This window comes from Panthera leo, chromosome D1 (assembly GCF_018350215.1).
Source record: "Panthera leo isolate Ple1 chromosome D1, P.leo_Ple1_pat1.1, whole genome shotgun sequence".
NCBI lineage: Eukaryota > Metazoa > Chordata > Mammalia > Carnivora > Felidae > Panthera > Panthera leo.
In genome coordinates this window covers 14,655,694-14,669,666 of record NC_056688.1, presented here as the reverse complement: position 1 = coordinate 14,669,666, position 13,973 = coordinate 14,655,694, and the positions used below count along the sequence as shown (strand labels likewise).

At 57.3% G+C, this 13,973-nt stretch overlaps 2 protein-coding genes across 3 annotated transcripts; one reads left to right on the top strand and one right to left on the bottom strand.

Annotated features, from left to right (window-relative positions):
• Positions 1-2,390: 2,390 nt before the first annotated feature.
• On the bottom strand, positions 2,391-4,883 carry APOC3 (apolipoprotein C3). Its single transcript, XM_042905310.1, has 4 exons — positions 4,796-4,883; positions 4,104-4,170; positions 3,814-3,937; positions 2,391-2,680 (listed from the first exon to the last, which is right to left on the bottom strand). Exons 2-4 carry the CDS (start codon positions 4,156-4,158, stop codon positions 2,557-2,559), a joined length of 303 nt encoding a protein of 100 aa, XP_042761244.1. The 5' UTR covers positions 4,159-4,170; positions 4,796-4,883; the 3' UTR covers positions 2,391-2,556.
• Positions 4,884-5,589: 706 nt separating this feature from the next.
• APOA4 (apolipoprotein A4) lies at positions 5,590-12,939 on the top strand. 2 transcript variants are annotated; one of them, XM_042905098.1, is made up of 5 exons: positions 5,590-7,165; positions 7,744-7,828; positions 10,360-10,442; positions 10,808-10,934; positions 11,723-12,939. In XM_042905098.1, exons 3-5 carry the CDS (start codon positions 10,394-10,396, stop codon positions 12,693-12,695), a joined length of 1,149 nt encoding a protein of 382 aa, XP_042761032.1. In that variant the 5' UTR covers positions 5,590-7,165; positions 7,744-7,828; positions 10,360-10,393; the 3' UTR covers positions 12,696-12,939. The 2 variants fall into 2 exon arrangements, with proteins under 2 accessions (XP_042761032.1, XP_042761033.1); XM_042905099.1 differs by lacking the exon at positions 7,744-7,828 and having other exon boundaries at positions 7,150-7,165.
• Positions 12,940-13,973: the final 1,034 nt, after the last annotated feature.

The window sequence follows — 13,973 nt, the reverse complement described above, 5'->3', positions numbered from 1 at the left end:
CGCCCGTGTTGGGCTGCGTTGTTTTGTTTTGTTTTTGTGTTTGTTGAGGCTTCGGTTGTGACTTTTAAACAATAAAATGTGCTCCAAAAAACTATAAATTCTTTTTTGGGGGGAGAATGGGAACGGGGTGCGGGCGGCGGAGGGGACGTCACCGCGCCAGGGCCTCTGACCAGGGGACAGGGAGCCGGAGCCCATCAGCTCGGAACCTGGGCCCCTCAGGGTCCTCATGCGAGGACCCGGCCGCTATAGGAGTGAGGTAGTGGATGGAGTCCCCTTCCCGAGGAGGCCCAAACAGAGAGGAAATCATAGAGGACCAGGCAAGGTGACAGACAATCCAACGCGGAGTAACCTGAAAACTCCTCATGCGAGAAGAACCGCAGCCCTGTTGGAGGAGGGTCAGGAAACAGGGCGGGCTTTGCTGGGAGAAGTGGGCTCCGGCTGGGTGGGGAGTGTCACCCCTCCCCCCCCACACACAGGCCAGGCCAGGAGCCCCGCCAGCACTCTGGCTCCAGGTGGGCTGGGGTGGGCCTCAAGGAGCCCCTGGGGCTGGAAGGATTAGGGACGAGCTCAAACGAAGAGCTTAGCCTCTGCTCCTTCCTTCTTGATGAATTCCAAAAAAACAAGGAAACAGACGCTTCCCTTTTCTTTTTTTCACAAGGGCAGCATGCCACTCCTCAGGGTCCCGCCCTTTCCAGAAGCAGCGGATGTTTCCTCCAGCACAGCTGTGTAAACCAGCCCTCCCCCCCGCGGGGCTCCAAGCCTGAGTCAGAACAATAACCCCCACCTGATTACAGGTAATTAGCCCACTTTTATTTCTAAGATGCATTCACATCCGTCATCTCACTGCATCCTCCCCCAAATCCTGGGTAGACCGCCGCTACATCCATGATACTGATGACAAAGCTGAACCCGGAAGTCACAGGCCAGGGCTGAAGAGCTGGATGGGTTCGGTAGCCCTTTTCAGACGCATTCTGGGTCGTTTTTTAAAAAAGCGTGTGGTCAGGCACTCGAGTTCACACGGCTGTGCACAGGCGCATGCACGTTCTCAAGCGCACACTCCTATGCGCAGCCGGCCCCCTCTTCACACTCAGGTACTTACCCCCATGTGCGTGCCCAGATTCACAGATCAGAGATCTGGGCAGTGCCCTGATGGAACTTTCCCTGCCGTCTCCCCACGGGGCCTTTTGCCCCCTGCCTCTCCCCCCATCTCCAGCACGTCTTGCAAACTTCTGGATAAAGCAGTGGGCTTTTTAGTTCCTAGCCATCAAGAGCCGTAATAGGTGTCAAGCCCAGATCTGGGTGAGAACACTTTCCAGGTGTGGGTGCTGGGATCCCTGGCCCGGTTGGGCCAGAAGAAAAGCCCAGGTGGATTTCCAAAGGGAGAGCAGATGTCTCCACATGGGGCCGGAGGTGCTGATGTCAGCCAGATGTGCCAAGGAGCCCCCTGACACCCAGCGTAGGAGTAACGGAGTGTTTTTCTGTGTCAGCTGAGCAGAATATGAGCAGCTGATCTGAGCTTCAGGTCCAGCTCTGCCATTTGCTGATTCTGTGACATTGGGCAAGTGCCTTCACCTTTCTGAACCTCGGTTTTTTCCTTGGAAGAGCGAGGGCCTGCCCAAGTAGTCTGTGGTTCTGGGACTCCCTGACGTGAACATCTGTTGGGGGGTGGGGACACAAGGGAAACAGCCTCTGTTGGGTAACTTTGGGTTCCTTCTTAGTTCCTGAGACGACGGATTCCCCCGGCTCCAATTCTGTTCCCAAGGGGAAATCAGCTCAGCCTAGAGCAACAAGGATGACCATTTACAAGGTACTTTGATGTGCCAGGTGCTCTGCGCAGCCTCATTCATTCATTCAACAAATCTACAGTGGAGGTGGCATTGTTGCACCCACTTAACAGGTAAGAAACTAAGGCTGATATAAAATGATGGCCCCCAAACCACAGCCTAGTTGTATCTTATTCCAGCCGCTCCCCATCAGCCTCCTTCCCTCAAGTGTGGCTGAGAGGGCCAGGCGGCCTGGGTAGTGCGAGTCAGCTCCACAGAGCTCCACAGACAGCAGTGACAGCTCTGATGACGGATGGCACAAAGATGCCAGGCACCGTGCCTGGCACAGATCACACACTCAAGTCATGTTGTACAGCATCTGACAGTTTATCAAAGTGTTGTCGGACCTCTTACCCCATCTTCTCCTCCACACAAGCCTGTGGAAGCAGAGTTCTCCTGCCTCCGTGTGATGAGGAAACTTGGGCCCCGACACCACCCGACTGCTAACGGGTGCGTAGGGCACTGGCCCCGGGCCGGCTGAGTGGGACGCAGCCCAGCGCCCACCCACAGAAGAGCCCTGGCCCATTTCCACGCCCGAACACACATGGCATGCATGGGACGTCCCACTCGCGGCAGCTTCTCATCCAGTTTTATTGGCAGGGCAGGAGGCTTGGGGGTGGGCCAGGTCTGGGGTGGGGCGGAAGGTGAGAATGCCGTCACTTTCAAGCGACTTTTGGGATGGCCCAAGGAGCCAGCGGGCTGGGTGGGCAGGAAGACGTGGTGCGTCAAGGTCTCACTTGGCTTCAGAGGGTGGCGTCGGTGTGACGGCAAAGGTCGAATCCCAGAACCCAGAGAACTTGCCTGTAAGCGTGCTCCAGTAGTCTTTCAGGGAGCTGAAGCGACCGGTCACCCAGTCCCTGAGGGTTAAATCAGAAAGGGGAAGCAATGGAAGTGGGGGTAAGAGCTCACGTGAAGGCGGCGGGGCCCCTGCCGTATCCCCACTGCCTCTCCACCCTCCCTCTCAACCTCCTCCAGCAACACCCCTGACACCTCAGGCCAAGACCCTTTCTGCTGTCACCTCAGGCAGAAGAGATGCTGGAGGGGGTGATGGGACCCTAGCACAAGTCTAGCTTGTTTCTCCGGGGTGGGGCAGACCTCTGTGTCACCATGGGTCTGAGGCCAGCTGGAGGGGAGTGGTTGAGTGGGAGATTTGTAAAGCCTGGGCTGTCATTCTGTTCGAGGCAAATGATGCCCTCCAGGGTTGTACAACCTGGTGGCTCTGAGTGGGGTGGGGCAGAGGGAAGCAGTCTCTCTTTTGGAAAATCCTCAGAGGATGAATTAGCTGTGTGATCTGGGCGGCGGGGGGGGGGGGGGGGGGGGCGGAGGGTGGGGGCGGTTCCCTTAACCTCTCTGAGCCTCCATTTTCTCATGTGCAAAATGGCACAAACAATACCCACTCCACAGCCGGTTCTGAGGACCGTGAAATTCTGTGAGCGCCTCAGCTATGTGAATGCTGGCCAATTCGCAGTGGAGGTGCAGAAGGGAGCGGGGGAGAAGAGAGGACTAGAAGGCAGGGCAGGATGGGAGAGGAAGCACAGACTTGTTGACATGGGCCCCAAGTCTTGGCACAAGGCAGAAAGACACACACACACACACACACACACACACACACACACACACACAACACACACCAGGCTGAAAATTGGATTGAGTGGGACCTCCCAGCCAACCTCCACCAGAAAAAGGGAGTGGGAGCAAGAGCTAACAGGGCCTTCCTTAGAGCCGTGCAGAGAGCCTGGAGAAGGGAGGGCCCACAAAGGGAGAAGAGGCCAGGAGGAGATGAGGGGAAGGAAGGCTACAGCCGCCTCCATCTCTCCAGCCCGAGAAAGCCCCGTGAGGGCCCCGTTCCACAGACCAGAGCACGGAGGCTCCGAGAGGCACAGGTCCCGGTGGGTGTGGGCAAGCCACGGCCCCACTGCCCGGGCTCTGCTGAGTCAGAGGCGGGAGGGAGCCCAGAGCCGGCGCCGAGCACCGAGACGTGAGGGTGTACCTGGCCTGCTGGGCCACCGGGAACTCCCGCACGGTGGTCAGCGTGTCCTGGGCGGTCTTGGTGGCATGCTGGACGTAACCCTGCATAAGGCCCAGAAGGGAGGGGTCCTCCCCCTCTGTAGCTCCTGCCGGGAGAGCGGGGTGGAGTGAGATAGACTGGCCTCTGGGGAGCCCTTCGCCTCCGCCCAGCCACCGGCCAGGGTGTGGGATACTCAAGCCGTTCCCAGGTCCTCCAGGCAGACGGCTGCCCGCCCCTCCCTAGCCCTAGCCCTGTCCCCAAGAGCTGCTTACGGGCAGAGGCCAGGAGCACCAGGAGGGCAGTGACGAGAAGGACCCGGGACTGCATGGCACCTCTGTCCTGCAGGGAAGTGTCTTGAGAGGGGTACCCCAAGCCCCCCACCTCTGGTCCTCCCTGGGGAGGTGGTGTGGCCCCTGCCGTGGATCCTGAGCTGGGTCAAGCCAGGAGGAGAGAGGGCCTGGTGCCAGCTAACACGGCAGGTGAAGGGCTTCCAGCCAGGGGCCTCGGGCAGAGCCAGGCTGGGAGAGAGCGCGGGGCCGAGGGCCGGAGCAGAAAACCCACAAGACCAGGAATCAAGGCACCCGGGTTCCGGCCTGGTTCCTGCCACTAACACGTTGTGTGACTTCGGGTAGATTCCTGTCCCTCTCTGGGCCTCGGTTTTTCTGTCTGGGGTAGGACTGGGGTCTAAGGCTTCTTCCAGTCCTAAACACAGAGTGAGGGAAAGTGCACGGATTTGGAGCCAGTTCCGGTCGTGCTGTGAGCAAGTGCCCTGCCTTCCTTGAGCCTCGGTATCCCCCAGTGTGCACCTGGAGGTGCTGGCCGCTTCTCTAGCCCCGGGGCTTCCTTGGCTCCAGTAAGCTCTTCTCCAGTTTGTGCTGGCCGCTCTGGGCAGGGACCGTCCTCTGCCCCTCGCCATCCTGCCTCTCCTTTCTCCCTCACCCTCCTCCTCCCCAGGGGGCATTACCTGGAGCAGCGGTTTCTTGGGATGAACTGAGCAGGCAGACCTGAGGGTTCTGACCTGGTTTATATTGTCTCCAGGACAGCGGGCACAGAGGGCCCAGTAAGCTGGGCAAAGGTCACCTGCTGATCAGTCTAGACCAGGGCCCGAGGCAGGGTGCCCAGACGCAGCCAGGTTTGCTGGGAGAGTTGGGAAATCTCTAGGTGCCGCGGTGACCACACTGGTCTCCTGCCACCCCTGCAGCCCAGAGGGGCTCAGGGACTAGGCATACCCCATTTCCTCCAAGCGGCCTGGCTCCCCAGGGAGAGGTAGGGGAAAGGCATTAGGGGAGAAGCCAGGGGTCTCTGGGCCACCGCAGCCCTTCGCACATGCCTTTCAGGTCCCTCCCCGCACCCCGCCCCCTGGGCCCTGGAAACAGCCTGGAAGGGGTGGGGGCTGGATTGAGAAGGTGATGGGCTTCTTCAGGCTTGAGAACAACTCAGTATTGGGGTGGGGTGTCGGGAGTGAAGTCACCGAAGACCTATGGGCAGAGGCTTGTGTGGGGAGGGGAGACACAGTTGACTCCACACAGCCCCCTCCCCTGCATCGACGTCTCTTCTCCAGGAGCCTCTCCAGCTGAGCCCAGGGCAGGGGGTGGTGGGAGAACAGCACAGGCTGCTCTGAGCCCAAGGCCTTTCCCCCCCTCCTCCTCCCCTTGCCCTCTGGACCCACTGATAACATTTCCTGGGGCAGGAGCTGGGGTTCCAGGCTTGGGCCTTCCCCAGACAGCGACAACTGGGACTGATTGCCAGCGCTGAGCACCTCTCACCTCGGGCCTTGGTTTCCTCAGCTTTGAAATGGCAGCCCTCGGAGCCCCCTGGCTGGGAGGGGAGCTGGAACGAACCGAGGTTGTGGTGAGGCCAGTCCGGTGGGGAGAGGGGACAGAGGAGCTCTGCAGGGGCTGTCCAGGAGAGGACTCGGGCTTACCTTCCTCGGGGTAAGGTGGCCCTGGGCCCGCAACAGGAGCCATAACCTGGATAGCAGGATCAGGGAGGCTAATAAGACTTTGAAGCCAAGAAATCCCAGGTTCAAACGATGCCTGTGACTCTTAAGTCATATGACCCAGGAACAGAGACCTAATACCTCAGAGCCTCAATTTGCTCCTCTTGTAAAAGGGGATAGAATGCTGATACGCCAAGAGTTGTGGTACAAAGTAAATGAGGCATGTACAAAGCAACTGGTTCATGGAACAGGCTTGATAAATCTCTTTCTTCCTCCCAAACACCTTGTCTATCCCTAGACAGCATAGTCTGAAGGCAGGAGGAAATAGGGCTTTTGAAAGCAGGCAGCCATCTTCTCAGGAAGAAGCAACTAACTCCACGGTGTGAAATCAGAGGCCTGAGAAAGAGGCCTGGCTCCACCCTCAGAATTCTTTGTTTGCTAAGACTTGACCTTTCTCCATTAGAAGTTCACTCCTTTGACTTAGATCTTGTATTCTGTTAAAATGCAAATAGATTTCTATGAAGTAGATATTAACGATGCCATTTGGTAGATGAGAGACCTAGGGCTCGAAGGGGTAGAGATGTCCCCGAGTACATACAGCACATCACTGGTAGAGCCGGAAACCAGAATCCGGGTCTTCAAATACCAATACTGGTAGTAGGCAGCTTGGAGCGATGAGACCCTTGGAGATTTATCATTCACTCAGACCTTAGAGTAAATCAGTTTCAGATCTCTTCCTGAGCACAGATTTTGGTGATGGGGTGGGGAGGAAAGGAAACTGATCAGGTTGCTGAAGGATCTGCGCACCGGGGAGGGTAGAGAGCAACTTGTGCCCGTGTCACTCTTCTGTTCTGGCCTGTCCCCCGGCCCCGGAGGTGAAGGCCACAGTGGGAATCCAGGTTCCAGGCTGGGTCAGAGTACAAAGTCCTCGGTCCCTGGGCCTGCTAGAATGGGCTGGCTGGATCCCTTGGCCCTGGACCCTCCAACTCTCTTTCGCTGTGTGTGGAGGGTCTGGAGGAACCTGTCCTCTCTCTCACATGTAGCAATGGGCCCCCTGAGGCCAGGGAGGTCAGAAGATGGGGGCAGAGAGACCCAGCAGGGTCGTGCTGAGCTGGGCAGACAACCCAGGTGTGTGGGCCCATGCAGCAGGGGTGTGGCATGCCATGAGTCCTGGGACTTTTCCTCTTTCAAAGGGCTAGGCACAATTGAGTGCCCTCCTGACAGCTCTGGCTTGGGTCTCAGTAGGGCTATCTCGGGAGGGGCCCTCTCAGGGGCCAGCCTAAGCTGCCTCTCTCTCCTTTCTCTCTCTCTCTCCATCCCACGCTGGCTCCCCTGGGATGAGGTGGCTGCTCTGGGCCTGGCCCGCAGACTGGCTGTAAGGAGTCACCAGTGGTGGTAAGGAGGGGATGGGAGGGAGGCTTGAGCAGCTGGGGCCAAAACTGGTCCTCTAGGGCTAGGCTGACTCCTCACTAGCTTCCTTGCGTCTGGGCGAGGCTTAGCACAGAAGCCTCTGTGATCCATGCCCCTGCCATTAGGCTGGATGGGGAGCCCCGATTCAGCGCTGCCAGCCAGAGGATCTGGTTCCCCATGCCTCTCCATGCGGGAAGTTCCTCCTATTATCCCACCCAGATCCTTCCTGTAACAACAACAGGAGCTACCCCTCTTTAATTCTGCCCTGGGAAGAGGGCCAGAGTGGAGCATCTGTGGGGAATATGTCCATGTGACTTGCCTGTCTCTGGCTGGTCTTGAGCTCTCCCCTCCTGGCTCTGAGCTCTGGGCTGACCCCTGGTTTTGTCCCTGTGGGGTGGACAGGAGGGTGGCTGTAATGCTGGACTTTCAACCTCATTGTATTACCAACCATTAGGGCCGTCTGTTGCACACACAAGGAGAGCGAGGCTCAGAGAGGCACATGATTTGCCCAGCATCACATGGGCCCCCTGTGTCCACCAATGGGGCCGTCTCTTGTCTCATAGGGTCAGGTCCTGCAGGAGAGGCCAGCATCTGTGCCCAAAGAGAACCAGAGGCCCAGCCGGAGGCCGAGCCCGTGGCTCGAACGCTGTAAGACTGGACACTCGTTCTTCCCCTGTTCCCGGTGCAAATCTGTTTACAGACTGATACAAAACGTGCCCACTGACTTGGGGAAACATATGCATTCAGTAATGGCATCCACCCACGACATGTCAGGAAGCAGCACACCCCCCTCGTGGTTGTGGCTGCTCGCACAGGCCGGCACCGGTCCCTTAGCGAGATGCCTTAGCTTTGTGCCCACAGACAGCTGAAGTATTTGCACACTTATGTGAATCTGTGCACGTCCTGGCAGGTGCTCTCAGACATGCTCAGCGGGGTACAGACACTCCCAGTGTGTGTACGCCCAGGCAAGTGAGACAGGACCTGTCACATGCTGGTGGCACCTGTTGTTCACACTCCAAGTCCAAGAGGTCAGGCTGCAGCTGAGATGTTCTTGGTGACTCATTGCTCTTTTCATCTCTGGCCCCGGGGGAAGGGATGGGGGCACTGAGCACTGACCTTTGCACCCACCCGAGACTGGACTGTGCCTGACTGGGGAGCAGGAACAGGAGCGATAGGCCAGTGTGGCAGGGAGGTAAGGCTTGCAGGGTGAAATGCGGCTAGTGCTGTTCCTAGACACTGTTCCCAGCGTGACACAGACTGTCTCACTGATTCCTCATTATTCTACGCCCAGCTGAGGCAGCTGAGACTCAGAGAGAGATTAGGAGATTTTCCCGAGGTCACGTGGACAGTAAGTGGGGAGCCCAGACGCAAACCCATGGAGTCCGACTCCAGAATCTGAGCCCTTCACAACTACCGCGAGATAGGGGCAGCTGTCCAGGAAGGCGGGGCTCCCTGAGACTGGAGGCGACCATGGGCAGTATGGGGACACGGCAGGGCGCAAGAGGCTGAAAGGCCTTAGCTGTCTTTAATCCCATGAGACATCAAGCCACTTCTGGAGTATGAAAAATGGAGGCCCGATAAATCAGGGTTAACACAACTGTGGGCTGTCGTGATGGCGGGTGGCCAGGGGTCCACCCGCGTGTCGGGCCCTGTGCTCTCGGATCAGAGCCAACAGTGCAGTGGGAACGAGTTTCCTCTCACGGTCACTGCAGGTGGCATGGTCTAGCAGAGGGGCCCATGCAGAGCAGGCCGCGTTGTCTTCTTGGTGGATGGCTTTCTGTAATCGTGTGTATGACCTCATTGTAGAGAACGATAGAAGTCTCCTAGAAGACCTCCTGCCCCCATCCCCCGGCCCCCAGTGAGAAGTCCCCTAAGAGGCTCAGGTCCTGAGATTCAGCACAGGCTGACTGCTCCCACCCAGGGAGTGTGGCTAAGCTTGGGAGCCATTCCCCCTGCATCGTACCCCACCCTGGTGATCCCTAGAGGGCTGGGCCTGACTCTGCCCTCTCTCTGGAGGGATGAGCATTCTACTGGACCCCCTGCCAGGGCCCCAATCAGGAAAACAAGGTTATTATTAATAACAACAACAACGACTGTGTAGTGCTTATTCTGAGCCAGGCGCTACACCCATTGCACGAGCAACAGCTCATTTATTATGCCCAGCAACTCCGTGTCCGAAGGAGAAACTGAGGCTCAGAATTTGGCCAAGTTGAGTCACTAGGCCAAGGTGGCACAGCTGGGCAGCAGCGGGACATGAAGCACACTTAAAATCAAGCCCTTCAAGGGGTGCCTGGGTGGCTCAGTTGGTTGGGCGTCTGACTTCAGCTTAGATCATGACCTCGCGGTTTGTGAGTTTGAGCCCTGCGTTGGGCGTCTGACTTCAGCTTAGATCATGACCTCGCGGTTTGTGAGTTTGAGCCCTGCATTGGGCTCTGTGCTGACAGCTCAGAGCCTGGAGCCTGCTTCAGATTCTGTGTCTCCCTCTCTCTCTGCCCTTCCCCTGTTCGTGTTCTCTCTCTCTCTCTCTCTCCCTCAAAAATGAATTTAAAAAAATTTTTTTTATTAACCCTTTCAATATGGGGTTCTGCCCACTCCACCGACCTGCCCACTCGCCCTCCTCCTGGGCGCACCTTGACCAGAGCTCTGGATCTTAGCTTGCTGTCCCTGTGACCCTGGATGTCCTAGTCTAGTGTCTGGTGCTCTGAGATGGAGTCAGTTTGGGAAATGTGTGGGGCGGGGGGACTCTTTCCCCCGAGGCAGACAGAGGAGGTGTGAACTTTACTCCCCAAACCTGGCTCAGATCCAGAATTGTCAGCAGGGCCCCTGGGGCATCAGTCCCTCCCTGGCTCGGGGGTTCCCTGGGCCTCTTGCCTCCCACAGCTCATGGCTCCCCACCCTCCCTTCATACTGGGTGGGGCATGAGGACAGAACAGCTTCTTCTGACTGCTGCCCAAGCCTCAGTCCACTGTCAGCTTCCACGTTGTCTTAGAGTCACAAAAGTCCAAGAGGCTTCCTGGGAATGTGTCATCTTCCAGCGTGGAGTCACATGGGGGAGGGAGGCGGGGAGGGCAGGCTGGTGGGAGTTTAAATGGCTGGCTGGCTCCGAGCTTTGGTCAGTTCGGACAGCAGCACAGGTGGAGCTGCCCGAGAGCCTCTCCCGTTGCGCCGTCTGATTCCAGAAAGGATCCAGTGCAGCCCGGCGAGAAGCCCAGGATGTTCCTGAGGGCTGTGGTCCTGACCCTGGCCCTAGTGGCTGTCACCGGTGAGTAGGAGCTTCCTCTGGATGGGGCTCTTGGGCAGGACCCTCTGCCACATCGAGTGGGCAGGATGGAGAGTCTGAGGCCCAGGCAACAGGACGGTTCCAAAGGCCTGTCATCCCCCAGTTGGACACAGAAGGCTGCCCACTTGCCACTCGGTTCACAGGAGGGCTGGCCTATTGAGAATGTTCTGCCCGCTGGCGTGAGTGCCAGCCCAGTTTCTAACTTCCCAGCTTCTAACTAGGGAAGCACAGAGGAGGAGATCAGCGGTCAGGCTCCCCCACCATCAGCTGGTCTGCAGCTCAGGGCTGGTGCAGAGGGGCAAGGAAGGAGATAGATCCTCATGAATCACTGTCTGCTTCCTGCCCAGGTGCCCGGGCTGAGGTCAGTCCCGACCAGGTGGCCACCGTGGTGTGGGACTACTTCAGTCAGCTGAGCAACAATGCCAAGGAAGCCGTGGAACATCTCCAGCAGTCTGAGCTCACCCAGCAGCTCAAGTAAGAAAGACACGACTTGCGGGGTGGGGCTTCTTAAAGGCCATGCAATGCGGCAGCCAAGGGCTGAGCTCAGAGGCAGGAGACCTGGGCTTAGGATGCCCACTGCCCTGCCACTAACTCACCCAGTGGCCCTGAGATCTCTGGATCTGGGATCCACATGCAGACAGGGGGTTGGACTGATAATCCCTAAGGAATCTTCTGCTTCAACCTTCTAGACTGTGCCAAATGGCCACGTCTTAGCATTGAGATGCATGGAAGAAAGGGAGGGAGGGAGATGTCACGGGAGCTGGGTCCTAACACATTCCAGAAAGACGGGCCCCTGGGACATCATGGGAAGGGACGTGGGGATATCTGGGGAGCCTGTGAGGACAGGCACGTGCAGGGAAACCAGTATTTTGAATCCGTAAAAGACACTGGAAGGGGTCCAGAGCCTAACATCCTATCAATGAATGTGGTCTATGTCACAGTGCACCTGTGCTGGGAAGGACTTCAAAGTCTGCCCTTTCTAGTTCACAGATAGGGAGGGGAAAGCAAACCCCTGGAGGTCACATGATAGGTGGGTATTGTGACTCAAGGTCAGGGGGAGACTCAGAGATAAAAGGTAATAACTTAGTCTATTGCATCCACCCTCTCAAACCATGGTCTACCGCAGGGAAGGCCACAGAGCCGAGCTGGGTGAACTCAGTACCCTTGAACACTCACCTGTCTTAGGCAGGTATATAAGGAGACAAGGTCCTGGCACGGAATGCCAAGTGTAACGGTGGCCCTCTTGTGTCCTTCCTGTGTAGTGCCCTCTTCCAGGACAAGCTCGGGCAAGTGAACACCTATGCGGATAACCTGCAGAAGAAGCTCGTGCCCTTCGCCACTGAGCTGCACGAACGCCTGACCAAAGACTCCGAGAAGCTGAAGGAGGAGATTCGGAAGGAGCTGGAGGAGCTGCGGGCACGGCTGCTGCCCCACGCCAACGAGGTGAGCCAGAAAATCGGGGACAATGTGCGCGAGCTGCAGCAGCGCCTGGGGCCCTACGCGGACGAGCTGCGCACCCAGGTCAACACTCACGCCGAGCACCTGCGGCGCCACCTGACGTCCCACGCGCAGCGCATGGAGACCGTGCTGCGCGAGAACGTGGGCAACCTGCAGTCCTCACTGACGCCCTACGCAGATGAGTTCAAGGCCAAGATCGACCAGAACATAGAAGAGCTCAAGGGGCATCTCACGCCCTACGCCGATGAGCTCAAGGTCAAGATCGACCAGAACGTGGAAGAGCTGCGCCGCAGCCTGGCTCCCTACGCGCAGGACGTCCAGGAGAAGCTCAACCACCAGCTCGAGGGGCTGGCCTTCCAGATGAAGAAGAATGCCGAGGAGCTGAAGGCCAAGATCACGGCCAATGCCGAGGAGCTGCGGCAGAGGCTGGCGCCGGTGGCCGAGGACGTGCGCGGCAAGCTGAGGGACAACGCCAAGGGACTGCAGGAGTCGCTGGCCCAGCTCAACAGCCACCTGGACCGGCAGGTGGAGGAGTTCCGCCGCAACATGGGGCCCTACGGCGACACCTTCAACAGAGCCCTGGTGCAGCAGTTGGAGGAGCTCAGGCAGAAGCTGGGCCCCTACGCAGGCGGGATGGAAGACCACCTGAGCTTCCTGGAGAAGGACCTGAGAGACAAGGTCAACTCTTTCTTCAGCACCCTCAAGGAGAAGGAGAACCAGGACATGCCTCTGGCCCTCCCCGAGCAGGAGCGGGCGCCAGGCCCTTTGGAGAGCTGAGCTGTCCCTGGTGCTCCCCTGCTACCAGGAACACCTGCCCTGCCCGGCCACCGGTCTGTCTGTCTGTCCCAAGGCAGTTCTTGTACAAGCTTGAGGACACATGTCCAGTGGAAAAAGACACTACCTCTCGCTACTCAATAAAGCTGCTGAGAAACTAGTCCAGTCTGGTCGCAGCGTGTCTTCTCGGCGTTGGTGGGCCTGAGCTGGGCGAAAATCACGGCTTGGCAAAGCTTGGCGGGGGCCCGCAGGGGATACTTTGAGGGACACCAAGGGCTGGGGGGATGAGATTGCAGGAGGGGTGAGGGCAGGGAGTGCTGAGAGGGCTTTCGAGGGTGCTCTAAGGAGAGGTGGAAAAAGATGTCACACGTTATCCAAAGACGAAATATTCACTTAGCCGGCTCTACCCACCCTTTTCATACATGTTCTGACAATGGGGCTCACTCTCTCGTGAGTTCCCAAGTACAAGAAGAATGCTCTGATTTGGTTTGGGGAATCTATCTCTTTATGAGAGGATGTCCAAGATATTTTAAGCGAACGAAAGCCAGGTTCTGGATGTTATGCATTATACAACCCCGTTAAGAAACATATGTATATTTGTATGTGAATGTGTAAGGAGGTAAAAAAAAAAAAAAAAAAAAAAAAGTCCGTTAATTCAACAGCTAGACCTCAAATTCTTCTCAGAGAGAGAATTGTATTTGGTACTCCATGCTGGCTGCTAAAGAGGAAACGTTAAGGAATAGGCTGGAAAGAAATGGATTCTGTGCATTCCCCGTACAGGCATTTGAGGCGGTGGTAAATAGTAGGAAAGGAAGGGAGGTTACAGAAGGGAAAATAGGGAATGAGGAATGTCCAGTGGCAGAAAGTTATAATACAGGCATTGCAATAAAGCTGAGACTCTGCGCTCCCTAGTGCTAGGTGCTTTTAAAAAACACAGTAGAGGGGTGCCTGGGTGGCTCAGTCAGTTAAGCATCTGACTTCAGCTCAGGTCATGATCTCACGGCTTGTCAGTTCAAGTCCCATGTTGGGCTCTGTGCGGACAGCTCAGAGCCTGGAACCTGTTTCAGATTCTGTCTCTCTCTGCCCCTTCCCTGCTTGTGCACCCTCCCGCCCGCCCCCGCTCAAAAATAAATAAATATCAAAAAAACAAAAACAGGAGCACCTGGGTGGCTCAGTTGGCTAAGCATCTGACTGCGGCTCGGGTCATGATCTCGCGGTTCATGAGTTCGAGCCCCACGTCGGGCTCTGTGCTGACAACTCAGAGCCTGGAGCCTGTTTCCG

Coding starts and splice junctions, on each gene's coding strand:
- APOC3 (XM_042905310.1), bottom strand. CDS start 4,158: ATGCAGTCCCGGGTCCTTCTCGTCACTGCCCTCCTGGTGCTCCTGGCC. Junction 3,938..4,103: donor GGTGCTCCTGGCCTCTGCCC/GTAAGCAGCTCT, acceptor CTCTCCCGGCAG/GAGCTACAGAGGGGGAGGAC. Junction 2,681..3,813: donor CCGGTGGCCCAGCAGGCCAG/GTACACCCTCAC, acceptor TTTAACCCTCAG/GGACTGGGTGACCGGTCGCT.
- APOA4 (XM_042905098.1), top strand. CDS start 10,394: ATGTTCCTGAGGGCTGTGGTCCTGACCCTGGCCCTAGTGGCTGTCACC. Junction 10,443..10,807: donor GGCCCTAGTGGCTGTCACCG/GTGAGTAGGAGC, acceptor CTTCCTGCCCAG/GTGCCCGGGCTGAGGTCAGT. Junction 10,935..11,722: donor GAGCTCACCCAGCAGCTCAA/GTAAGAAAGACA, acceptor CTTCCTGTGTAG/TGCCCTCTTCCAGGACAAGC.